We start from the raw sequence: 12,643 nt of genomic DNA, 5'->3' as shown, positions 1-12,643 counted from the left end.
TGTGTGTGTGTGGGGGGGAAGTTGGTGTGTGTGTGTGTGTGTGTGTGTGTGCTAATTATAAGGCCACTACACCGACTTCTCTCACTAACCACTAAACCTATTAGTGCTATTGAATTTGGAATGGAGCAAAGTATTATGCCAAAGAGAAAAGGTGCGCAATTTGGGTTGAGGAAATTGGGCGCAATTCATTATTTTGAATGGTCGGCCAAAAAGAAATACTACAGAGGCTTTCTTTTCAAACCCACCCGCCGTGTCAAGTCATCGGCTAGGGCAATTGTTGGTGTCTATAGGATGTGAACTCGTATCAAATTATCTTCTCTGAAGATGGGTTTCACTGTAAATATCTACTAAGAACTTAATCAAGACCCTGTACAAACCGGAACATTGTCAAAACGGCCAAATTTTATGGTCCCGATTTTTTTTCTTCTCACAAATAGTAAAACGTGACCCTCTAAACGCCGGATCCTGACTAAATCGGATTTAAATACATTTAGTTAACCGTTGTGATCCGGGTTTTAACAGGTTTTACTGTATATACGTTGTGCAACAGAGCGGGGTATTTTACCAGACGCAGTTAGAACGTTTGAAATCTTGGAGAAGACCAGCAGATAAAAATGAATGGTCCGAGTTTGATTTTCTTCAGTTTGTTGTGTCTGTACCTGTATACACCTGAGTCAGGTAAGAATGGAGGTTATTTGTTGAATTTATATTAAACCAGTAAACCAGTGTTAAAGCGACAGTCCTGGGTTTACATTTTATGTCAACTTATTATAGTACTTATATCCACTTAAGATTCAAGCACGCTGTCCTGGGCACACATCTGAACTATATGGGCTGTCTGTTCAGGACAGTGGGTTAGCTGTTAGTGGTTAATGAGAAAGAAGAGGGTGTAGTGGCTTTACACCTACCCACTGAGTCGTTAAAACTCGCTCTGGGTGGGAGCCGGTACCGAGCTGCGAACCCCTGTACCTACCAGCGTGTAATCCAATGACTTAACCACAACGCCACCGAGGCCGGTTGAGTTTACAACCATTGTAAAATACATTTTCTTATTTAAAATAAGCAATCTAATTAAAATTAGCTCCACTATCACATGTGGATCTAACAGCAGCCCGTTGGAGCTCATGTCCAGTTGACCTTTGATTCGACCAATCAAAACCTTACTTGCAAAATCATGCCAGTGACTTGAAAAGAATTTGAAAACATTCGGGTTTATGTCGAAGGTATACGAAATGATTCGGGTGAATTACGAAGTTTGCCGGAAACTAATTTCAATATAAAATTTTACATAAAATTCGTTTCAAGACAAAAAAACTACAACAAAACCCGTGATGGTATAGCCATAAAATCTGTTTATACAGATATACAATACAGAGTTTATTACTGCACTTTCCAATCTAATTAAAATTAGCTCCACTATTACATGTGGATCTAACAGCAGCCAGTTTTTAATATCACAAAATGCATTGTTTATATTTTTAAAAACGCACGTTCGTCTGAGAAGTAAGTTATAGAGTCGAGTTATAGTCTATTTTTAGAGGGTATTTCACCGTTTCAAAGTCACCCAATTGCAACTTTATCCAAATGTACTATAAGTTTGTAGATTAAATAAACTTAGTGTCAATTTTCACGGGTTGAAACTAGCGTCTGTCCCTTTAATAGTAAAGTATTCCGCATCCTCCAATGGCGTGCGCTACAACAGCTTGTTCTGAATGTGCACGTAAAACCCAATGACCTGACCTGACCTGACCTGACCTGCATCCTCCAATGTTTCCACTCAGTGCAATTCTCTTGGAGTCGGGGTGTGGGTTAGGTGGAGGGGTGGAAGTGGCGGTGTGTGTGTGTGTGGGGGGGGGGGGGAAGTTGGTGTGTGTGTGGGGGGGAAGTTGGTGTGTGTGTGTGTGGGGGGGGGGGAAGTTGGTGTGTGTGTGTGTGTGTGTGTGTGTGTGTGTGTGCTAATTATAAGGCCAGTACACCGACTTCTCTCACTAACCACTAAACCTATTAGTGCTATTGAATTTGGAATGGAGCAAAGTATTATGCCAAAGAGAAAAGGTGCGCAATTTGGGTTGAGGAAATTGGGCGCAATTCATTATTTTGAATGGTCGGCCAAAAAGAAATACTACAGAGGCTTTCTTTTCAAACCCACCCGCCGTGTCAGGACATTGCTGGTGTCTCGTTATGGGTAGCCCCTGCGTGTGCTGTAACCTCACCGTGGTGCAGGGGTGTAACATTCTCTTTGAGAATGGCCAATACAGCACAAAATTGAAAGTTTTGAGTAAAATTCAGTATCCATAAAATTCTGTGATATTTGTGTTTTTGCAAATTCTTTACACTATTTTTGTTTAAGTCTTGAATTTTTATATCGATGTTGATCATCACTTTATTTATTTGCATTACCATAGTTTGACACCCAATAGCCGATGTATTTTTCGTGCTGGGGTGTCGTTAAACATTCATTCATTCATTCGTTATGGGTAGTTCACCAAGGTAAACATCTACTGTCCGTTTTTTAACATTTTGACATTTATTGAACCCGATGTTTACAAGTTTAATAGCAAAAACAAGCGTGCGTTTTCCGCCCAGATTTCAGGCGGAATCGATACAACCATGGAATTATTTCGTGACGAAATATGAGATGTACTAACAAATATAAACACTTACTGTATAAAGAAAACCTCCCGAGTTACGGTTTACGTATAACATAGTAATCCTGCATTAATCCAATTGTCAGTTACGAACAAAATCTCGAATATTCCCGCCGGCCATTATGAGCATATTTAAAATGTGATTGAAAACTGTTAGCGGAATCGGATTATTTTTATTATTCGTCTCTGGTTCAGGAGTTTCTTCTACGATATTTAATGGAATACATATCACGTTTAATAATAATAATAATAATAATAATAATAATAATAAATAAACTAATTAATGAATAATATTTTTTTAAATCAGTTAATAAATAATTAATTAATAATAATTAATTATATTATTTAGTTAATACTTAATAAATAATAATATAATAATAAATTACTGAATAATGTTAGTTAATTATAATAAATAACATAATAAATAAATTATTGATTTAATAATAATTAATTTAATTATTAACTAAATAAAAATGTTTTTTTCATTTATAAATATTTCCATTACACACACATACGCGCACGCACAGACACACACACACACACACTTATATATACACAAGACAGAGGGGGGTTGGGGGAGACAGACATAGAGAGATGAAACGGGGTAGCAAGAGATCACACATTTGCTTGTTTCTTGTTGTTTTCTTGTTAATGTGCATTATTCGTAATTAATGTGCATTATTTGTAATTTAGTGTGCTTACCGATGTTTAACACACATTGGTACGAGGCAGTTGTCTCAAGCAGCAGTTTTCACCAAGTCACACTTGTGAATTAATTACATTCAACAGCACAGTTAATATTCAAATGGTTAAGTAGGAATCAAAATGCACATCGGTTTAGCAATGTGCAGACAGGCACAAGGCAGTGATGACAATTACTGCTTGTGATAACTGCCTTGTACCTGTCTGCACATTCGCTAAACCGATGTGTACTTTGATTCCTACTTTAACGTTTGAACATTAATTATGTTGTTGACGATTGCCTCGCAACCACATGAACATGTTTTGTAATTAATGCATAACTGTGACTTGACAATAACATACAAGTAGTGGGATGGATGTGTATCATTCCTGTTCTTTTGTTAGTACCAGGATTACTTTAGGTAAGTTTACAGTTAACATGTTCATACACTTACATTAATTTCTAAATGTTACGGTGAACATTTGAGAATTAATGTTTGATAATTATGTAGTTGAACATACTTTTTCGGTACTTTATATGTACATTGCTGTGCAGATTTGTTATGTAACTACATATGACTTATAGTACAATTTTTGAAAGTAGTTAAATGAATGTTTCAAGGAATAAATTAGATGGAGCTGACAATCATTACAACATGTTAGATTTACATGTATAAAATATTTTCAACAGCCAGTTTAACTTTCAAATTGTCTGTTTCCCCATTTCTTTGTGTGTCTATTCACCTTTCCCCAGAAATTGCTATAAAAGATTAATATAAATATTATGAAAGATTAATGAAACTATTATAATCAATGATTTTTTAGGTTGTGTGGTTGGGGGCTGTGCATGTTAATTATAAGAAATTTATATATATATATTTTATTTTTTTAAATTGAATAAAACCCCTAAAATAACTAATAACCAGTAATTATAGCTGAAAAAAAAGATAGAAGAGTAAAAATTAATAATAAATAAATAAATAAATAAAACCCTTAAAATAACTAATGACCTGCAATGATAATTAAACTAGGATTTGTTTTTTTAAGAAAAAAAAAGAGAAAAACCTTTGAAACATGTCATGTAAGCAATGGCCTGTAATAATATTAAAAAAAAAAAAAAATACTAAAGGAAATAATAATTTATAAAAAAAAAAGTAAATAAATGAAGGCCTTAAAATAAGTAATGACCTGTACTGACAATCATTATTTTTTTAATAATAATAAAAAAGAAGAATACACCCCAAAACTTTAATGTGATAATATTATTAATAATGCATATAATGCAACCCACACATAGCACATATATAGAAACAAAAGTTAACAAAATAATCCAATTCCATTCAGTTCCGCAATATTTCTTTTTATTGGGTGTATGTCACGGGGATCCTATAATACCCGTAACTAAATAAAACACGATTATCCAAATATCTCTCCTAACTGTATATCTATTAGATCTCTCTGTATCGGGCAGTTCAAAAACCCGAGTGGCTCGTCTAGGTATGATCAGAGATAAGATAATATATAAATGTGTTATTATAGCACGTTTAGTTCACTAGAAAACACAACAAAAACACAATACACTTTGGAATCTGTATTAATACTACGCTGACAAATGTACTGCCGCAGTAGTTAATTAACAACAACAAATAATAACAACCCAGAACTGATCACTTAATTAGTTAATCACTAGGTCTCTAGTTTACACAATATTCTAATCACGTCACCGTGACATAACACCCACACGTGTGATAATTGAGAAACGCTTCCAGGGGAACTTGATTAATAAAGGAATTACAACTCTATTCCTAACTGGTTAATTTTTAATTAACCCTGAACTACTCATTCAGTAACCTTGTAATACAGAATTAATACTGGTACCTATCACAATAAAGACAATAAACTACAGTTTACCTAGGTCCTCTAGGATGACTGGTTAAGCTTTATATATATTAGAACAGTGAGCCTACAGTTTACTTCGTCAGATTACCGGAACCACTGTCTAAATAATATTGGTATAATACAGTATTAAAATATTTAAAGTCACATCAATCAGATCAAGGTTATACAACAGAGCAGAAATAAAATATTTACCAGTCCGGACGGACAACGTTCCCTGGGAGCCTTCCAATGTTTCTCCCTGATATCTAAAACCCTAGCTATTTGTAATAAATCCGAATATCGCCTAGGGGCACATCGCGGTAACCCCCCTATCATGCGAGTTTTCCACAGCGACCCAGACGACATATTTTTCTTAGATGGTCAGATATACTGTTGCCAGTTCGCCAGAAATTCCCCGGTCATAAACCGTTCTACCGGAGTTGTTACGTAACTACTGGCCATATGGCCTCCGCATCTGGTCTGGGTGTGTATTGTGTACAGCTCGACCGCCGTCGCGCGGAGGTATTACGTAACAAAGTGCCCATCTGGGCTTAAGTGCATATTGGGAACTGCACACGGCCCTCTAAAACAATTAATATCGCCACTGGCGAAAAGAAATTAAGAGCATGTTCCGTCAGTGTACGTAAAATGCTTGATACGAATAATTCTCGTTCCGCAATATTTTCATTCCGCATTTTCGATGTGCTAGGATGAAAATAGCTTTCAAATGTTTAAATGTGTCATCTTCAAACATCTAATCCTGGAAAGGTTACCAAAGGTATTGTACTTAATATTTTTGTGTAAAATTTATTAAAATATGTTGTACGTGTTGAGGCTCTTAAATAAAGCACATATGCCTGATTTTATTAAATCGTGATTACAAATGGAAAATTCGATCCAGTGGATAAACGTTACGGCACAGCAATAGAGGGTTAAAAATGGCAATATTACCCATACCTCTGTGCGGCCGGCCATGGTGGAAGGCAAACAATAGCGTTTCATTGTTGTATACAAATACGAGCTTCGCAGTTTAAGATTTATAACTTAAGTCCTTTTAAATATTTATTTTTTACTGTTAATAGACACTGCATTATTTTGATAACATGCAGGATTATTTTGATACACTGGATAAGACGGCAAAAAGCAGATATGGAAAAAACTGGATATATTGGGAAGCAGGATTCGTACACTACAAAATCGCCGGTGGAAAATGGCTTCAGGACCCCCATTTCTATCCATCATTTACGTATGCAGATCTGATAAATTACCTGATTTTTAGCCAAGCCCTTTTTATACGCTGAAGGACTTCCAGAATTATAAAAGTTTGGATGCATATGACCGTGGTTGGGTGAGGAATGTTGGTGTTTACATCCATGATTCAGTCCATGTGATACGTGCAAGGGTGATGCATTCACAACGGCTTAATAACACATCGCTTTATTCGTGGATTATTTTCGATAAAGCTGGTAAAGATCTTTGTGCCCATTGTAATTGTAAAGCAGGACTTGGCGAATCATTTTCTTATGTGGCATCCACATTATTTTATATTGAAGCCAGTGTAAGGTTCAACTTAAGGCAAAGCAGCACTGTGAAACAGGAACCAGCCTACTGAATGTTGCCTGCATCACGAACTTCTGTTGACTATGCACCACTTTAAAACATTAACTTCACTACATCAAGAACTTAAAAAAAACTGCTGTCCAGTCACTTGACACACGTTTTAATGTGAAAAATGAAAAATCCTCAGAGTACTTTGCTCAGAGTGTGCACCAGAACTGTCGACTGATCCATCAATTCTGGTGCTACACTTGACAAATCAGATGAAGGTCCAGCACTATATTGTATTTGCGATGATTCAATGATCGCATGCGATTCAGGAGACTGTCCCCACAAGCCATTTGAATGGTTTCATTTTTCTTGTATGAAATTAAAGAAAGCACCCACTGGAAAGTGGTACTGTATTGGCTATAGGAAGGGAGTGGCAGTGAAGAAAGTGAAATGTTTTAATAAAACTAAAAGAAAATAACTTTTCAAATACAAACTACTGTACACATTTACAGGTATTTAGCATCACTGGTGATGGATTTATGAACATTGAATTTAATTATAAAACTATGTGAACTATACATGAACTTATTATAAATTATCACAGACTCACCAAAGAACTCACCAAAAAAAACACGTCTGCAGTTTTCTTATCAATACTAATTGATATGAAACCCAAGCTGCATTGATGAGCCCTGGGAGGGCGAAACGTGTACACAGTCAAAAAATGGTGGAAAAAATTACAGGCCTCAATATTGCAAGTTAAATTCAGTTATTATGATTATAATTTAACAACACTTTTTTTAGTGATTAGTTATTTTGTCAGCACCTATATAGGTGTCATTACTTTGTTACATTGGGTCTGGGACGTAGTCCAGTGGTAAAGTGCCTGTCTGGTGCATGGTCTGGTGTGGGATCGATCCCTGTCTGTGGGCACATTGGGCTATTCCGTGTTCCAGCCAGTGCACCACGGCTGGTATATCAAAGGATGTGGTATGTGCTACCCTGTATCTGGGATGGTGCATATAAAATATTCCTTGCCAGTGATAGAAATAAGCACAAGCACAGGACAAGTACATCTAGAAATATACTTGTCCACCAATATTGTCACCTGTCCAAATAACTGGTTTGTTTTATTCAAGTACATGGACATTGGTTTTGATTGTTCAAAATGAAGATGCATTGAACAATACACAGAGGACCCAACCCCCCCCCCCCCCCCCCCCCACCCCCCGGAGTAGATTTACACTTGTCAGGATAAACGGATAAGTGTTGATTTTTTGACGTTTCTTGCTACAAGTAGTGTGTTTCCTTTCTAAGACTATTTGTAAAAATTAACAAATGTTTGACATCCAATAGCCGGTGATTAATAAACAATATGCTCTAGTGGTGTATTTTGAATGGTGTTTATTAAATGACTATAATGAAATGTTTACTTTTTGGTGGAGGACATAGTCAGGGTTGGGTTCCAAAACTGGGCAGCACATACCACTCATATGGTAATCAATTTGTTTTAATTTTTTTGCGCACAAGTACTAGGTAGAACACTGGCGACCAATATTTATTACACCATTACCTAGTTCATTAACATGTTTCACTCCTCCCAGGGCTCACCAGTGCAGCTTGGGTTATTCACTAATCAATGCCTGAAAATTACCAATATTCTCAACAGTGACTAGTAATAAAATGCAAACATGTTTGGAGGATTATTTTTGTTAATATATAGAGTTCTTTTTGGAGATAATTATTTTTCAAGTGAATCTGTTTTGAATGTAATTTTCCCCAGGGTATTCAGATGCTAATTATAAATGTCCTAATAAAACATATTTACAGGTGTGTGATGGCATTTCCATTCTTCAGTCAAATGGAACAACTGATGGGTACATATTTGTAATGGCACAACACACAAACACAATTTTATTAAAACTGGGTTTGAACTGTCAGTTTTTGTTATAAGATAATCAGTAGGACATGTCCTAGGTCCGATCGGTTTATAGCTGAAACTTAAGCCAAAATGAAAAGTTTTGGCCAAAGCCTCCTTCGTCTTTCACTTTTTTCTTTAGTTTCTTCACCCTGGTGCGTGATAATGCTAGGAAGCCCGCCCAAAAAAATCCTTTGTCTCTCCCGTAGCGGGCATTACAACTGACAATGCCACAAGTAGTCGGCATTATGTTGGTTCAGGACGAATGAAATCTAACAAAAAGATTCGACAAGTAGGCCTAACTATTATTAGGTGTCGATGCCTTCCAACATGGCCGACCGCTATGGATCGTGGGTAATCTAGAGGGTTGTCACGGGGATCCTACAATACCCGTAACTGAATGAAACACGATTATCCAAATATCTCTCCTAACTGTATATCTATTAGATCTCTCTGTAACGGGCAGTTATACCCGCGTGGCTCGTCTAGGGTATGATCAGAGATAAGATCTTATATAAAGTATATATAATATAGCACGTTTAGTACACTAGAAAACACAACAAAAACACTATACACTTTGGAATCTGTATTACTACTACGCAGACAAATGTACTGCCACAGTAGTTAATTAACAACAACAAATATAATTTTTAAAAAAAAGAAGTGTTTTATTTAACGACGCACTCAACACATTTTATTTACGGTTATATGGCGTCAGGCATATGGTTAAGGACCACACATATTTTTTTTGAGAGGAAACCTGCTGTCGCCACTACATGGGCTACTCTTCCGATTGGCAGCAAGGGATCTTTTATTTGCGCTTCCCACAGGCAGGATAGCACAAACCATGGCCTTTGTTGAACCAGTTATGGATCACTGGTCGGTGCAAGTGGTTTACACCTACCCATTGAGCCTTGCGGAGCACTCACTCAGGGTTTGGAGTCTGTATCTGGATTAAAAATCCCATGCCTCGACTGGGATCCGAACCCAGTACCTACCAACCTGTAGACCGATGGCCTGCCACGACGCCACCGAGGCTGGTGCAAATATAATAACAACCCAGAACTAATCACTTAATTAGTTAATCACTAGGTGTCTAGTTTACACAATATTCTAATCACGTCACCGTGACATAACACCCACACGTGTGATAATTGAGAAACGCTTCCAGGGGAACTTAATTAATAAAGGAATTACAACTCTATTCCTAACTGGTTAATTTTTAATTAACCCTTAACTACTCATTCAGTAACCTTGTAATACAGACTTAATACTGGTACCTATCACAATAAAGACAATAAACTACAGTTTACCTAGGTCCTCTAGGATGACTGGTTAAGCTTTATATATATTAGAACAGTGAGCCTACAGTTTACTGCGTCAGATTACCGGCAGCACCGTCTAAATAATATTGGTATAATACAGTATTAAAATATTTAAAGTCACATCAATCACATCAAGGTTATACACAGAGCAGAAATAAAATATTTACCAGTCCAGACGGACAACGATCCTCTGGAGCCTTCCTTTTGTTTCTCCTGATATCTCTAAAACCCTAGCTAATTATAAAAAAAATCCGAATATCGCCTGGGGGCACAACGCGGTCCTTCCCCTATCAAGTGATATTTCCACAGCGACTAAGCCGGCATATTTTTCTTAGAAGCCTAGACTGGTCGTCGCCTAGTTCGCCAGAAATACCCCGATCGTACCGAATTAGCGGAGGTATTACGTAACTACTGGCCACATGGCCTCCACACCTGGACTGGGTGTGTATTAGAGGGTACAGCTCGACCACTGTCGCGCAGAGGTATTACGTAACAAAGTGCCCACCTGGGCTTAAGTGCATATTGGAACTGCACACGGCCCTCTAAAACAATTAATATCGCGGTAGGCGAAAACAAAATTAAGAGAGTGTTCCGTCACAAGGGTTCATTCTAGATTACCCATGATCCATAGCGGTCGGCCATGTTGGAAGGCATCAACACATAATAGCTAGACCTACTTGTCGAATCTTTTTGTTAGTTGTCATTCATCCTTAACCAACATAATGCCGACTACTTGTGGCATTTTAAGTTGTAATGCCCGCTACGGGAGAGACAATAAAGGATTTTTTTTAGGCTTCCTAGCATTATCGCGCATCAAGGTGAAAAAACCAGTGAAAGATGGAGGCTTTGGCTAGGTTACTTTGCTTTCAGCTATAAACCGATCGGACCTAGGACATGTCCTTTTGATTATCTTATAACAAAAACTGACAGTTCAAACCCAGTTTTTGATAAAATTGTGTTGTGTGTGTTGTGCCCTTACAAACATGTACCAATCGCTTCACTTCCATTTGACTGAAGAATGAAAATCCCATCACACACCTGTAAATATGTTTTATTAGGACATTTATAATTGAAACATTGTGCTTATTTTATATGCACCATCCCAGACAGGATAGCACATACCACATCATTTGATATACCAGTCGTGGTGCACTGGCTGGAACACGGATTAGCCCAACATGCCCACAGACAGGGATCGATCCCACACCAGACCATGCACCAGACAGGCACTTTACCACTGGACTACGTCCCAGACCCTATGCAACAAAGTAATGACAGCTATATAGGTGCTGACAAAATAACAATCACTAAAAAAAGTGTTGTTAAATTATAATCATCATAACTGAATTTAACTTGCAATACTGAGGCCTGTAAATTAGTTTTTTTCACTTTTTGACTGTACACGTTTCACCCTCCCAGGGCTCATCAGTGCAGCTTGGGTTTCATATCAATTAGTATTGATAAGAAAACTGCAGACGTGTTTTTTGGTGAGTTCGTCATACTTTGTAATAAGTACACGTATAGTTCACATAGTTTTATAATTAAATTCAATGTTCATAAATCAATCACCAGTGATACTAAATACCTGTACATGTGTACAGTAGTTTGTCTTCGAAAAGTTATTTTCTTTTAGTTTTATTAGCACATTTCACTTTCTTCACTGCCACTCCCTTCCTATAGTCAATACAATACCACTTTCCAGTGGGTGCTTTCTTTAATTCCATACAAGGAAAATGAAACCATTCAAATGGCTTGTGGGGACAGTATGCTGAATCGCATGCGATCATTGGCGAATCATTAGCAGAATCATCGCAAACACAATAAATAGAGTGCTGGATCTTCATCTGATTTGTCAAGTGTAGCACCAGAAGTTGATGGATCAGTCGACAGTTCTGGTACACTGTCTTTGGGCAAAGTACTCTGAGGAATTTTCATTTTCCACATTAAAACTTGTGTCAAGTGACTGGACAGCAGTTGATACTTTTTTCTTGCTCACCAGCTGTTTAATTTTGTTAACCTGGTTAGTGGTATCTGTCATGGTAGTATCTTTTCTGCTAAAAAGCTGACCCACAAGTTCTGTCATGTGACGTAGGTAAAAAAAAAAAAAACTGTCAGACTTCTCTGTAATGGTTTCCCAAAGCTCGGAGCAGGGTTCAATCCTCTGGATAAAAAGATAATTACTATAAAGTCACAGTAATCAAAATTACAAACATGCAACAGTGAATGCACTTGGTAAAATAATAATCACGTCTTCCTCTGTGACAGTAATGTCCTTAACCAGTAACTTGCAGTGGGTTATTATTTCAGATTTGGATGCAGACTGAAAGTCATCTGAATAAATCTGAGTTAGGATAACAGGATATTTGGGTTCGAGTTCCTTTGGAATATAGCATTCATTGTACTCTCTTCTTACAGCCAAGCATGTTGGTTTTTCGTCCTTAATTGCATTGAAAAATACATCAAACTCTGCTGATGTGGCCCCATGAATTTCCTTTTTTGAATGAGCTGTTGATTCTGTTGCTTTTTTCGGTGGAGGCTGATCTACCTGCTCATCCAGCCGGGTTTTTTTTTTTTTTTAAGTTCTTGACGAAGTGAAGTTAATGTTTTTAAGTGGTGCATAGTCAACAGAAGTTCGTGATGCAGGC

At 37.2% G+C, this 12,643-nt stretch overlaps 1 protein-coding gene across 2 annotated transcripts in view; it reads left to right on the top strand.

Moving 5' to 3' along the window:
- Positions 1–463: 463 nt before the first annotated feature.
- The window catches only part of LOC121390657, a 40,721-nt gene continuing 28,541 nt past the window's right edge, over positions 464–12,643 (top strand). For both annotated transcript variants that reach the window (XM_041522522.1, XM_041522523.1), the window contains exon 1: positions 464–678. In XM_041522522.1, coding sequence (XP_041378456.1) covers positions 615–678 — 64 coding nt within the window. In that variant the 5' untranslated portion in view covers positions 464–614. The remainder of the gene's footprint in view (positions 679–12,643) is intronic.

The sequence above is a fragment of the Gigantopelta aegis genome, chromosome 15 (assembly GCF_016097555.1).
Source record: "Gigantopelta aegis isolate Gae_Host chromosome 15, Gae_host_genome, whole genome shotgun sequence".
Classification (NCBI taxonomy): domain Eukaryota; kingdom Metazoa; phylum Mollusca; class Gastropoda; order Neomphalida; family Peltospiridae; genus Gigantopelta; species Gigantopelta aegis.
The sequence above is the reverse complement of the archived record's forward strand: the minus strand, read 5'-3'. Positions and strand labels throughout refer to the sequence as shown.